This window comes from Pithys albifrons, chromosome 21, assembly GCF_047495875.1.
Source record: "Pithys albifrons albifrons isolate INPA30051 chromosome 21, PitAlb_v1, whole genome shotgun sequence".
Taxonomy (NCBI): domain Eukaryota; kingdom Metazoa; phylum Chordata; class Aves; order Passeriformes; family Thamnophilidae; genus Pithys; species Pithys albifrons.
The window spans coordinates 1860698-1873994 of NC_092478.1; the positions used below are offsets into that span (position 1 = coordinate 1860698).

General features: G+C 47.1%; 2 protein-coding genes across 6 annotated transcripts; one reads left to right on the forward strand and one right to left on the reverse strand.

The window, feature by feature from the left end:
- Positions 1–143: 143 nt before the first annotated feature.
- Positions 144–6416, reverse strand: CTNS (cystinosin, lysosomal cystine transporter). 2 transcript variants are annotated; one of them, XM_071575410.1, is made up of 11 exons: positions 6326–6416; positions 5861–5934; positions 4753–4831; positions 4108–4192; positions 3915–4018; positions 2838–2969; positions 2027–2126; positions 1813–1932; positions 1533–1703; positions 1212–1329; positions 144–852 (listed from the first exon to the last, which is right to left on the reverse strand). In XM_071575410.1, the coding sequence occupies exons 2-11, from the start codon at positions 5922–5924 to the stop codon at positions 722–724; spliced, it is 1104 nt and encodes a 367-aa protein (XP_071431511.1). In that variant the 5' UTR covers positions 5925–5934; positions 6326–6416; the 3' UTR covers positions 144–721. The 2 variants fall into 2 exon arrangements, with proteins under 2 accessions (XP_071431511.1, XP_071431512.1); XM_071575411.1 differs by lacking the exon at positions 6326–6416 and adding an exon at positions 6122–6193.
- Positions 6262–13095, forward strand: SHPK (sedoheptulokinase). Of its 4 annotated transcripts, none has more exons than XM_071575408.1 (7): positions 6262–6453; positions 7855–7996; positions 9051–9234; positions 10368–10520; positions 11611–11786; positions 11890–12090; positions 12662–13095. In XM_071575408.1, the coding sequence occupies exons 2-7, from the start codon at positions 7858–7860 to the stop codon at positions 13054–13056; spliced, it is 1248 nt and encodes a 415-aa protein (XP_071431509.1). In that variant the 5' UTR covers positions 6262–6453; positions 7855–7857; the 3' UTR covers positions 13057–13095. The 4 variants fall into 4 exon arrangements, with proteins under 4 accessions (XP_071431509.1, XP_071431510.1, XP_071431508.1 ...); XM_071575409.1 differs by having other exon boundaries at positions 6262–6441; XM_071575405.1 differs by lacking the exon at positions 6262–6453 and adding an exon at positions 6493–6916.
- The last annotated feature ends 202 nt before the right edge of the window (positions 13096–13297 follow it).

Genomic DNA, 13297 nt, shown 5'->3' on the forward strand with positions numbered 1-13297 from the left:
ATACCCTCCACTCATTAGAAATAAAGGCATGTCAGTAGAACTGAGCAAAATGAAATTAGCAACTAGAAGTATTCAAGTCACTCTGAGCACTTGCCTTAGCACATTTGAAAGAGCTTTCAGTGAAATAAGAACACAGTTTCTGCTTTAGAATTTTTTTAATAAAGAGTTGAAAATGTAGTACTTGTGCATTTGTTACTAAGCTCATTATTGTTCTGTGCCACTGTGTTAACTGCCAACCCAAGTGGTGCTGGACTGGGAGCTGTCTGAGCAGTCAGCAGCAGCACTTGGATCCACAGTCCTCAGTCGTTACATTAAGATATGAAGTGATTGCATAAACAAGATCTCAGATTGTTGGAAGACAGAACTCCCTTCTTTGTGCTTCACTTCCAATCAGAAAGAACCATCCTGGTCTTTCTCTTCCCTGTTGTTAATTAAAGAACAGCCATGTGTAACTTGGACTGCTCACACTAAACTGTCTGTGCAGCTGGAACAGGCACGAGTCTTCCATGTGCAAGTGGTGGTCAGAGACTTTGCTGTCCTTAAGGCATCTGGTAATCAGTGGTTGACAAGGCAACAGTTTTTTCCCACACCAGTGAGGATCAAATCATGGACAGAGATCAGAATCAGTGTTCCTGGTAACTGCCAGCAGGAATCTTGAAAGCCCTCAGCCAGGGTAGGGGTGAGGTCAGTTCCAAGTTTTTGTCCCCACAAGTGGTATTTGTTATTCACAAGGTTCATACCCTTGTCTTCTGTAAAGGCAGTAGTGCTGGACCATAAAAACAATATCAAAGATGATGGAGAAGACACCCAGGCCAAACTTGGTTGGATCTCCAAAGATTAACTTCCACTGATCTGTCAAACACAAAATTAGAGTTAAGTCTAACTCCTCAAGTGTAATCTTGTCTCAAAACTACCAGGTCATGCCACGCATGTTAGAGAAGTTCTTGTTTATTATCTGGACTGCTTAGACACACCTGAGGACTGACTGTAGTGCACATCTTATGCAAAGCTAATTAATAACTCTTCCTGTGGTTTCTTCAGAATAGCTACTTCATTTTATATCTTGAGGGAGTATGAAGAGATTCTTTATTCTTTGTATAAGAGCAACTTATACACCACAGCACAAGCATTCTCCCAAGATGACCTGCAGCTTTGTAGTGGGGTCTCTCATCCCACGAAGAAAGGCCCCAGCACCTCAGCTCCAGGCTTACCATTGTTGTATGACTGCAAAAACATCTGGAGAAGGCTGAAGCTTCCACCAGTGAAGTCCAGTAATACATTGCCAATACTCCACCCCTCAGTGCTTTTCCGACGGAAATTCATGTACGCCTGGGAGTGCAACAAGAAGTCAGTCAGTGTGTCATGCACAGGCACTTGAGATGAACACTTAAGCAGCTTTAGGTACACCTATACTGGTTTTGTCACAAAAAGCCTTAATAAATAACCACTGGTGGTTTAGTATGGTCAGACTTTCAAGAGCACACACCACAGGCTTAAGAATATAGCATAAAAGCAGAAGAGTGCAGATTTACCTGTGGAAAATACTTTATCAGTGTGACTGCTAACTTAATGTAGGAGAAGCAGAATAAGAACTGGAGCCAAGTCATCTCCTCAGCTGCAGCAAGAAACAGTGTTGTAAAGGTGAAGATCCATGCAAGTGCCAGTAGTCCAACAACAACTTTGGATACTTTCTGACCCGCTCTCTGAAACAGAAACACACAGCACTTCAGCCTGCCCTTGGAAGGAGCCGTGAGGTGCCCGGCAGAGGGAGCTCCGGCAGGGCCGGCAGGTGAGCCCAGTACCCAGACACACCTCGTAGATGCAGCACTGAATGATGGTAAGGAGAGTTAGAGCTACTGCGTGGAGACTGAAGAAAACATCATTGATCGCCACAGGGTTCACCCCGCTGGGATAACTGACCAAGAATTCCTCCTAAAGGTAAGAGAAACCAAAGTCAGCCACATGTCCTAACTCCTTTCTGTAGTCACCAAGCCTCTGGCAAGTATTAAGAGACAATCATGCTCACCTTAATCAAAGGAATCCAGAAGAGCCCAACATTAAACACACTGTATGCTATAAAGCCAGTGAGGTTTAAAGCTAGAAAGTCAAAGCTTAGTCCAACAACACTAGAGTGGGGAGGAAAAAAAAAGGAACACACATCAGAACATTACAGGCAGTTCCAGGGACAACTCGACCCTAAAATGTACTGATTTATAGGCAATTTCTGGTGTAAGCAAAAGCCTCAGTCATTGTAACAACACAATGATGTGAATTCATCAGCAAACAAGGTGAAATAGCACAGCTCTCACTGCCCAGGTTGTGTCCCTGCTGTTTAACTTGACCCCTCCATGAGCTCAGCTTGTCTGATAAAGCCATTCCTGAAGCACTAGTGCATCTCTGCTTCAGTTTTCATACATAATGATGTGTCCATTTAGAGTCACTTAGTTTAAGGGGAACTGGCCTAAGGACAACACTACAAGGAAGTGCCTGAGAAACAGCTCTCAAGGCTGGCAACCTTTGAAAGTGATGATCACAATGGGTTCAGGAAGTGATTTGCAACACCACCCCAAAGGCAATGGGGAAGTCTCCTCTATCACAAATCAGTATTGGATGCCACACCTTAGGATCAGGTGTCTACAGGATGCATTTAGTTTCCCCTAACCTGCATGTATAAAAGCTCACTGGGGCTGCAATTACTCAGCCCCTACCTTTGCCCTGGTTTTTTCCCCATCTTTCCATGGATAACTCACAATAGCCAAGATGGGTGTAACTGAAGCTATGCACATGATTTGCAGAAGTGCTGACGTGACTTGCAAACACATCTTAAGTGTCTTTACCTTTTCCGTCGCCAGTTCTCGAAGAGTTGAGGATAAAAGGAGATGGACCAGGCGACGAAATAGATCCAGCCAATCACCTCATCTGCATATCTCACTATGATGCTGTGAATCACCTGGAACTGAATCCTAGCTCTGATGGTCAATGCAAAAAGAATTAGTTAATTCATCTGTTCACACTTTTCCCAGGAGATTTTGTTTTGTTCCTCTTTGAGAGGGGAAATAGAGTCCAGGTGTTGAGAGAAGACAATGAGGATTCAGTTCATTTGCTCCCCTTTTCTCAGTGTCTTTGTTATGTCTGGGACATCTCCCACTCCAACCCCCTTTCCTTCTTGCCTGACTCTTTCCTTTCCATTCTTTTACCACAGGAACATTCAAAAAAGTCATCTCTGGCCTGTAGCTTCCACTCTCTTAGCACAAGGTCTGTTAGGCAAGAGCAGAGCTGCACTTTGCACGCTCTGCCAGCAAAGCCCCATGATCTGCACGTCCTGTGAGCATTTCACGTGCTCACCTCAGCATTTGCTTTGAGTCTGAAAAGCAGAAACAAAACAAGGAAGTAAAGCAGGAGTATCTTGTTGCTCAGTAGCATCTGAGCAACAAGCAGCTACAATCCAGCTTTCTCCATCCTGCTGCCTCCTCCTGCGAGGGAGAACTGGCATCTGTGAGAAGAGGGCTCCCCAACCAGAAAGCAAAGCACCTGGATCCCGTGGTAGGGATGTGGGTGCACCAGGCTATGAGAACTCCAGAGCAAATCCTGCACAGTAAGATCAGTATCCTCTTGGACATTGATAACCAGATGCTTCCTAGACCAGAAGAGCTGACATGTAGTTTTCATACTTTCAGGAGGGGTTATTAGAACCAGACTAAGGAGCCATGAGAACTCAGTCATCTAGTAATTGAATCTCAGATACCAAGACTATCAACTCTGCTTTCACTCCTTTTATTTATCAAAATACCTTGGGGTTTGCTGGAGGTTACCACACCTTCTCAACTACATCCCACTTAACTACAAGGAGGGAATAGTTACCCCAAAGTTTAGGAAGCTATAGGAAAGTAAATGGAACTAAAAACGTTTCTCACCCAGTTGAGTTGGAATTAGTGGCATAAAGATAAACTGTTACTTGTCCAACATCATCTGCTTTCGCTTGGAAATCTGCCTTAGTGTGACCTGCAGGGAACTGTACCTGCAAGGCAAAGTGGAGGGAGGAAAGAGGAGTTGCACCACACCAGCAGAAGCCTTTGCTTAAGGTCACAAGTCTGTTCTGTCACTTACTTCATCAGGCAGTTCAACGATGGTGCTGTTCTTTGAGGAGTGTGTAATATTAAGAGTTATCACCAGTGTCTCATTTAATGGAGCCCTGTGAAGGCAGAAAACCCAAGTTAGGCTGGTGCCCGAGTTCAGAGATTGCTTCAGGGCTGTGGGGGAGCATCTCCTAAATCCTCAGCAGCCCAAACACAGCAGCACCTCCCTAGTTCTTGGAGGAATAACAGCACCAAAGGCATTGGTTCTTTTATCTGAACTAGAGAGGGCACAAGACATTATATGGCCACATTTTACCTCCCTCTTCTCCACACAAGTGGCAGAGCAAAGAAATGGCCACAAGGATCCCACCCTTGTGGTCGTTAACCCTTTGCTGGTGAAGAGGGTCAGAAACAATGCAATGTACTTGGGGTGATGAAGGACAGAAATTACAGCAGTAAGACAAAAAAACCCAAAAACCAAACACCTCTCCAAGTAACACAGTCCTGCACAGCTTTCCTAGAGGACTCCACTGAGCATTTGTCCAGGAGGTTTATCCTTCTAGGAAATGCAAGTTTCTCTGAAGCATCAATTTTTAGAAATAGAAGAACTGTAAACTCATTTGTGGAGGACAGCCCCTGTTCCAAAGGGAAAGTAAAGCTGCAATCATGATTTTACCTCAGAGAGATGGTGACGTTTGTTGAACTTCCACTTTCTAAAGAAACCACTTCAGGGACAGACAATACAATGACTCCATCTGGGGGAGAAAAACGACCCACATAAATGTCCATTAACATGAACAGCTCCATCAGAAAAACAACATATTTTCTTTTGTGCCATAAACATTTTGTCAATTGGTACCTGCAGTAACAGATCAATCCCATGAGTACACCTGACAAACAGCAAAGGCAGTTCAGTGACTGAAGTTAAGGTGATTGAACAACTTAAAAGGAGAAGTAAATAACTATCACTTGAATATGTTGCAAGGAAGCAATTTAAATACTTGAAGTGCAGCAAAAGTTCATGCCAAAAGAAGGCAATAAGGTACTGCACACCCACCCTGGTTCTTGATGGGTTCCCTGTAATCTGGGAGTCATAAATGCCCAAAATTTACTTTAAAATTGCTACTTAGGTCACAAATTCAAACCAGGTACCCAGAGGTCCAAGAGACTTAGCACTTCAGGAATCTCAAGCACCTTAATTAGAGTGCTCTGAAATACTGAATTAAGGGCTACATCAGCTACATTGCACCACATGGTGCCTTAAGAGCAGCCAAGGTTCCAAGTGCCAATACAACCAGTATCAAAACCTTAAGCTGGTCAGATGACAACAATTTGACATCTGGAATCCAAGTTTGTTTTATTCGTTCTATGTTTAAAAGACACAACATACAAGAGAAAGAACAAAGAGCTCTATAAAAATAAGACCAGAAACGGACACATAAACAGTTTGCAGAGACTGGCCTGGACGCTTCTTTTTCTCTGCTGCCAAACATTACACAGACTTCTTAAGAAGTCATCTCAGTGCAGAGGAGGTGATGAATTTATTACTGGCAGTATTTAACCTGCTCCTGCAAGGGTGATTCTGGAGCATGAGGAGAGTGCTCCCCCAAAACGGCGCCTTGGTGTGGCACCAACACCAAGCGAAGGGATGGAGTGAGAGCCGAGCTGATGGGAGGGTGGCACAGGTACCCTGGAGCGGTGCCATGGGATAACTGGAGCCGCCCTCGCCCACCTCCGGCTGCTGCGGAGCCCTGTGGGCCCAAACTGGGGTACCAAACACTCACCGCCAGGCCCCACCAGCACGAGCGAGAGGCACAGCAGAGCGGGGAGCGGGGGCCGCGTCCTCATGGTGGAGAAGCTGCAGGAAAAGCGGGAGAAGCTTTGCGGAGGGCCCGCGGGTCCCGAGGGGCACAGCCCATCCCTCGGCCGCAGCCAAGGCAAAGAGCTCCCTCCCCAGCCCGGCCGAGGGACCCCCAGCGCCCCGAGGGGAGCACCCACCTCCCCGTCCCCCCGTGAGCTCCCCGGGGACACCCTCCCATCTTCACCTCGGCGCTGGTCCTGTCCCGGTCCCCCAGCCCCAACGCGCGGGACTACAAGTCTCGGCAGCCCCCGCGGCCCCGCCGGCCTCACGCCGCTGGCCGCGCGCCGCGGTGCACGCTGGGACTTGTAGTCCCGCCGCCTTCCCCTCGGCGGCCCCGGCCGAGCGGGGTACCCGGTGCTCCGGGACACGGCGGGGAACAAACACCCACCTCCTTCCGCACCGGCGCCGTCGCGGCTCTGCCCTTTACAGAGCTCAGCGAGGCGCTCGCCCGTGGCCTCCCTGCCCCGCGTCCTCCGCGGCCATGCTGGGTGTGGCGGGGCGGCGGTGAGGGGGACGGTGAGCGGCGCCGGGGCGGGCTGGGCTGGGCTGGGCTGGGCCGGGCCGGGCGCTGCGGGGTTTGACTTTGGACAGACAGGCCGGTTTGGGGCATAAAGTGTGATTTAGGGGTGCGCGTGCCCGGGGGCAGGGCTGGGAAGGGGCGGGTTTGTGGAAGGGGAGGCACCGGCAGCGCTGAGGGCACAGTCCAGGCCGCGCCGCTGCCCCGTCCCTGCCAGCCCTCACCGCGGTGCCCTCGGCCCTCAGACGCACAAGGAGCCGTGTGGGGCTCGGCATGGTGGGTGTGGGCCCAGCCGGGTGTGCTGAGCAAGGTGACAGCGGGCCCGAGCCCTCCTGTGTGCTGGGCATAGACCTGGGCACCACGTCGGTGAAGGCCGCGCTGGTGACGGGCACAGAGCGGGCGCTGGCGCTGGCACAGAGGGACACACGGGCACACACCGACAGCCGGGAGGCCGGGCCGCAGGTAAGGGCTGGCTGGGAGCACCGAGGGCAGTTTGAGGACACCCGCCCTGCCTTGCAGCGCTTGGGGTTTGCCACACTCAGCTGACTCCAGTGGCTCTCCCGGAGGGTTCTGTGCTGAGATCGACACATGGTTCCTGCACGTTTCTGGATACCTGAAACCAGAGTTAAAACACTCCCTCATCACTCTTCAAGGAAGTCAAGTAGAGCTGCTTGATTTGAGAGAGACACAGTTTTTGGGAAGTTGCACAAGACAATCTAAAACTCCTCTACCATGAACCACCACCTTGTCTTTGACACTCCCAGTCAGGAAACAGCAACCACTTGCCAACTGGAAGGGTATTTTAGTTTGCACTTTAATATGGGATGGAATCATAAGTGGAAACTCCCCGTGGAAATAACCAGGAACATGTACTCCTGTAAAAGATCTTTACATCCATTGTGTTGGTCAGTCTGAAAAAAGGATGAAGCACAATCATAAAAATGTGCATTAACATTCCTCGGGCCCAGTATTGTAGTGAGTCCAGAGGTAATTTCTAAGCAAAGATACCAAACAGGCCAACCCTCCTCCCCACAGCCATATTCCTGCAGCCAAAAGTACATGTGCACAAAGCTCACATTTATTTGTAAACTATATATTTTGTTTGTAATCTTGATACTGGTCTGTCACAAAGTAACCTGAATCTTAGGAAGTGTGACAGCTGGAATGCAGCTTCTCCTGGGGCACAGTGTGGTCAATTTGACAAGTAGGTCAGTTTGCTGGGTAAATCTAGGAATAAATTGTCCAGAAATTAAATATCAACATCATGAAAATCAACAGTGTGTACTGGGGAGGGGCTTTGGGAAGATGTGAGGGGACTTCTGACTAGAGCAGCCTTGTGTAATAAATCCTCTGAGTGAATCCCAATGGCTGCATGCTCAGGATGTGCTTTATGATTGCAGGGAATGGAGCAGAATGTCCAGAGCATAATAAGAGCACTGAATGAGTGCCTTGCTGCTCTACCTCAGCAGCAGCTTCAGCGAGTCAGCCACATTGGCATTTCAGGACAAATGCACGGGGTTGTGTTTTGGAAAAGTGATCAAGGTAATGTTAATTCTTTAACATTCCTGTTCAGAATGTTACGATGCAGAAAATTCAATTTTGCTTTGCATGTTTCTCATGGCATTTCCCACCTGTCTTGGCTGCTGTTCTCTGTGTGAGTGTAACTTCCAGTCCCTGTATCCAGCCCAAGAATTACATTTTTAGTCATATTTATGCAAGTCAGGTGGGTGGGTCTCTTCTCTGACCTGCAGGACAAGTGGCACAGCACAGCTTGAAACTCTGCTCCCTGGCCAAACCCCAAGAGTTTGCCTCAGTTTCAGAGTCAGCTGGAGACAGTGAATGTCCTGCCCTGTCCCTGCATTGTGTCCAGGCATTGGCTGGGAGAGAGGCCAGAGCTGTGCCATGGAGTGTGCTGGCAAACATCACGTGCCAGTGCTTGAGCCCAGCCTCTTCAGTGAAAGAATGTGAAGGTTTCATCAAAACTGGAGTGTTCTGTATTCAAAAGGAACATGCTGGACTGGTAAAACTGAATTAAAAACTGAATTCTGCCTTCGGTGAAGCTTTGTTGCACAGCACAGGGAAAGGTTACTCTGTAGTTCTTAGCAGCCCATTGCTTAATACTTATAAATCCAGGTTTCCTGTTGGTTTGGCTCAGAAGGTGATGAAACTCTGTGCCATCCATCCTGGGCAGTTCATTCTCCATGTCGTGCTGTGGCAGATGCCAGTTGAGGTTTGTATGTGAGAGCTGCCAAATCAGCTCCTTCCCTGCCATTGCAGAACTGGGGCTGGGTTTTTTGTGGCTCACCTGTTATTTAAGTTGCATCCTTAATATCTCAAGGTGCAAGTTGCTTGCTCCTTTAGTCACTAGGAATGTGTAGAGAAGAGGAAGGCCTTGGATACCATTCCCTATTTTGGCAAAGGATGACTGGCATTATGACGTTATCTAGGGCTGAAAACTGTAACTAATTCATTTGATTACAATCTCTACTGACTCTGTTTCTGCTCTTTTTCCAGTATGTTTAACAAATGATCAGGCATGTCCAGAGATGAGGAATGCCAGGCAGGGGTGACTGACCTGTGGCTCTCTGTGTTTCAGGTTGCAGGTGGGCAGAGGGTGGGCCCGGCCCTGCCTTCGAGCCACAGGAGGTCAGTCCCCTGGTGACGTGGCAGGACGGGCGCTGCAGCCCCTCCTTCCTGTCCTCCCTCCCTCTGCCACAGTCCCATGTCAGCTTGGCTACAGGATTTGGATGTGCCACAATCTACTGGTACTCACAGAAGAGGTATGTTGGTTCTCAAGAGGGCTGCTGTGCCAGGCAGGTTCTCCCCTTGAATTTATGTGACACTCCTGTAGCATGTTGATGCTGCTGCAGGCTGAGGGGCTGTGTGGCTTTGTAATCACAATCTTAATTAAGTAGTCAAAGAATATTCAAACTGGCAGTATTTAATACAAACTATGTGCAACTGAGCATGCAAGAGTCCTGACCTCATAAAATTACTACAGATCTCTAATAAAAAGAAAAGCTTTTGACCATGTAGTGACATAAGCCTTAAAGTATCATAAATTAATTCTAGTCCATTGTACTGGTCAGAGGAGCTCTGCTGATGCAGTTTGAACACTGTCCTTCTGCTTGTGAAAAGTACAAACATGCCTAAAACAGTCACAGACTTGCTTGGTCTGGTTGCTGCCAGATGCTAAAACAAATAGCCTCTAAATTAATTGAGTTCCTTCCTTCCTTGGACACTGAGATCCTCATGAGGTGTTACAGGTGCTCTGCTTTGTTCTGGCATGTTTGCAGAGGATATAATTTTTCAGTTATGACCTGGCATCAGCAAGATTTGCTCTTCAGTTTCATCTTTCTCAAAGAGCCAGTGTCTCCCTCTGCAAGGAATTCCGGTTCAATAAATGGGGAAAAAATTATTAAATCTTGTTTTCTTCCAGTATGTGTCCAGCAAATATATGGAACATAGGGTGATCTTACTTTAGAGCTTGTTTCACCATTTGATACATTTCCATTCATATCATTTGTGGATCCCTGACCAGCTGTGGGAATTTACCTATTTTTCTCAAATGCTCAAGGATCAACTGAGTGCCATTTTTTTCATGCAAACAGTTACTGCTTTCCTGGTAACTTTTGCAATGCTGTGCTTTTGAACCAGAACAGCTCATTCCTTAAAGCTGCTATTTCTCCATCTTCCATCAGGAGATAAGTATTGCTGCAGCTTGGAAAACAAATTCCATCTGAAAAAACAAACCAAAACAACAAAATGCAGGTTGATCACTGAGGTGGTAGTTTAATTCTTAGATGGGACCACACGTTTGAAATTCCCTGTAGCCATCGAAATAATCTTGCTCCCACTGCCTTAAAGCAAAAAACCCTCACTGGTTTTGTTTTTAAAATGTCTTGTTTCAAAGTCCAGATTTCCTGAGGGGGTATGATGCAGCTGGCACCATCCAGGACTACGTGGCTGCCATGCTGTGTGGCCTGAAGAAGCCACTCATGTCCATCCAGAACGCTGCCAGCTGGGGGTATTTTAATTGCAGGAGCAAAAGCTGGAATACTGACATGTAAGTGCTGAGGTCATTCAGTGGGGTCTGTGCATTGCTTGTGTCAGGCAATGTGAACACCTCTGTGGGCCCTGAGTGTCAATGTGCTGCAGCTGAAAAGGATTGAAAGTTATTCCTGATTGATTCTGGCGTGCACTGATGAACTTGTGAGAGTTTGCTCTGGTTTGTAGGGTGTATCTGTTTAAAGGATATAAAATCTGGTGCCTACCAACAGCAGAGCTGAGAGACTCCTCAGGGAGTCCTTGAATACCAAACTGTTCCCTCCTTTTCTGTGGTGGGATGGGATGGGATGGGTGGGAATAGACAGTACATGCTGCAGCCACAGTGTTCCCTCTCGTGGTAAAGACAGTTATCACTCTCCAGTTCCTTCAGCTGAGCTCCTTCACAACTACTAACACTTACTTGTGATGATATTAAGACTTACTAAGCTACAGGAAATCTTATAAGGAATCAGTTTATTTATTTACTCATTTATTTTAATGATTTGCTCTTTCAGGGCTGAGTGCTAAGGCCTTATATATTCAGGGCTTAGGTTAGGCCAGGACTCCAAGGTGAAAGATCTTCTCATCAAGGTATGAAAGAATGACAGAAACCTGCATTTTGCCAACTGAACTTTTACTAATGTGGAGTTTTTGCTGTAGCACTGTAGTGTATCTTGCAGCTGATTGCATAAGGAGTTTGTTGGATTTAACTTTTTGTGATTTGGTTTTGAACCACTAATTGCATGACAGCTTAAGTTCTTTGATACTTAGCTGCACTTTTTGCTGGTTTTGTGATTGTCCCTTTACCCTGGAACTGCTTGTCCATGTGACATCAGTAGGTTAAACTTGCTGAACATGTACTGTGTAATCTCAGGCACTCAAATTGCATATAAAGGAAAACTATTTATTCTTCTACACTATTCTAGTTTACCCATCCCTTCGGACTGGAATGCTGCCCCTGTTCAAGACAGAGCTTTCTAAATAGGTGAAAGCATTCATAAATCCAGCAGCCACAAATGTATGGCCAGTTCCTTTGTGACCTCAAAGAGGTCTTTGTAGTCATGCCACAGTTCCCATACTGCTTTCCTCCAATAATGTTCTGATTACAGACTGGAAAAATCCGGCTTTCCTGTTCACTTGCTTCCAGAGGTGGGAGACCCAGGAAGCATTGCAGGCAGTACAATCTCTGCATGGCATGGAATACCCAAAGGAGCAAAAGTAGGAATTGCTCTGGGAGATTTCCAGTGCTCTGTTTATTCCTGCCTGACTGAGAGGACTGATGCAGGTATGGTCATTTTTGTATCTGATTTAGTTTTCTCATTGTCCTCCTCCAGGGTGACCTAGCAAAACACTGATTATTTCCTTTTTTCATTTCTTTTGTGTTCTAGTTCTTAATATCAGTACCTCTGCTCAGCTGACCATCTCCATGCCCCTGGGTTTCCAGCCTCCAGACACACCAGATCCTTCCTCAGCCATTACTTACTTTCCCTACTTCAGTGGTGACTACCTGGCAGTGGCAGCATCGCTGAACGGAGGCAACGTGCTGGCAGCATTTGTGGGCATGGTGGCACAGTGGACACAGGAGCTGGGTAAGTCCTCTCAAGGAGAGCTGAAGTCTAAAATTGAGCTTGATCATCAAGGTAAAAGGAGGCTGAGGCAAAGGAACAAGCCTAGAGCTGTGTGTGCCCTATAGGGAACAAGGATGTAACTCTAGGGCCACGCTTCCCAGATCTCTGGAATTTCCTGCTGAAGCTCATGGATATGCTGGGACAGTCATGCTGGGACTCTACACTCACTTTGCCTCCAGGTCTTCTTTGGTTTCAAGGACAGGAGAGAATTATTTTGTGCAAGTTGATTTTCACAAGGAAAAGTTGGCAGATTTGAGGATTTGATGTCTGCCATTAGTGCCTGATGTTGTTTTATGTAACTTAGCACAGTGTAGGCAATGAGGAATACCTGTATGGTCAGCAAAGGCAGTTTCAGAAAAGGTTTTTTAATATTACACATCCTAGATACATCTGGGTGGGAGAACTGTGGTTCATAATCCTGGAAAAAGAGTTACATGTGGGACATGGAAGAAGATACACAATATTTTGCCAAACAGGTGGATAAGATGCACCAGACCCCTTCAGATTATAACCTGGTACTTCCCATCTGCAGGATTTGAGGTTCAGGAGTCTGCCATCTATACACGGATAATCCAAGCAGCCTTGGCCCAAACCCACAGCACCCTCTCAGTCCACCCAACCATCTTTGGAGAGAGACACACCCCTGAGCAGTTGGCATCAGTGACCAACATTGCTGCCTCGGAGCTGTCCCTGGGCCACGTCACCAGAGCTCTGTGCCACGGCCTCGTGCAGAACCTCTGCTCCATGTTACCTGTGCAGCACCTGAGGGGCGTGGGGGTCAGGAGGGTCCTGGGCAGTGGCAGTGCCCTTGCCAGGAATGAGGTGCTGAGGCAGGAAGTGGAAAGGATTTTTCCATTCCCTGTGGTTTATGGGAAGGATGTTGATGCTGCTGTGGGGGCTGCCATGGTGTTGCTCCATGGAAAATAAAGCAGTTATTTGGAATGGCCTGAGATGGAGCTTCTGGTTTTTTCCTGACTGTACAGTGTTTCTTTTCACTTTATTCAACATGCAATCTCCTTCATTAGCCTGGGAAAAAAACCCCTGCATTGAATGTCCACTTCTCCTTCTGGGTCTGCACGTTGAGTTGCTCTGTCATTCCCATTTGTGAATTGAGAGGTAATTACCACATTAAATTTGTCTGAGTGACTGGGAAAAATCCATTAACTTT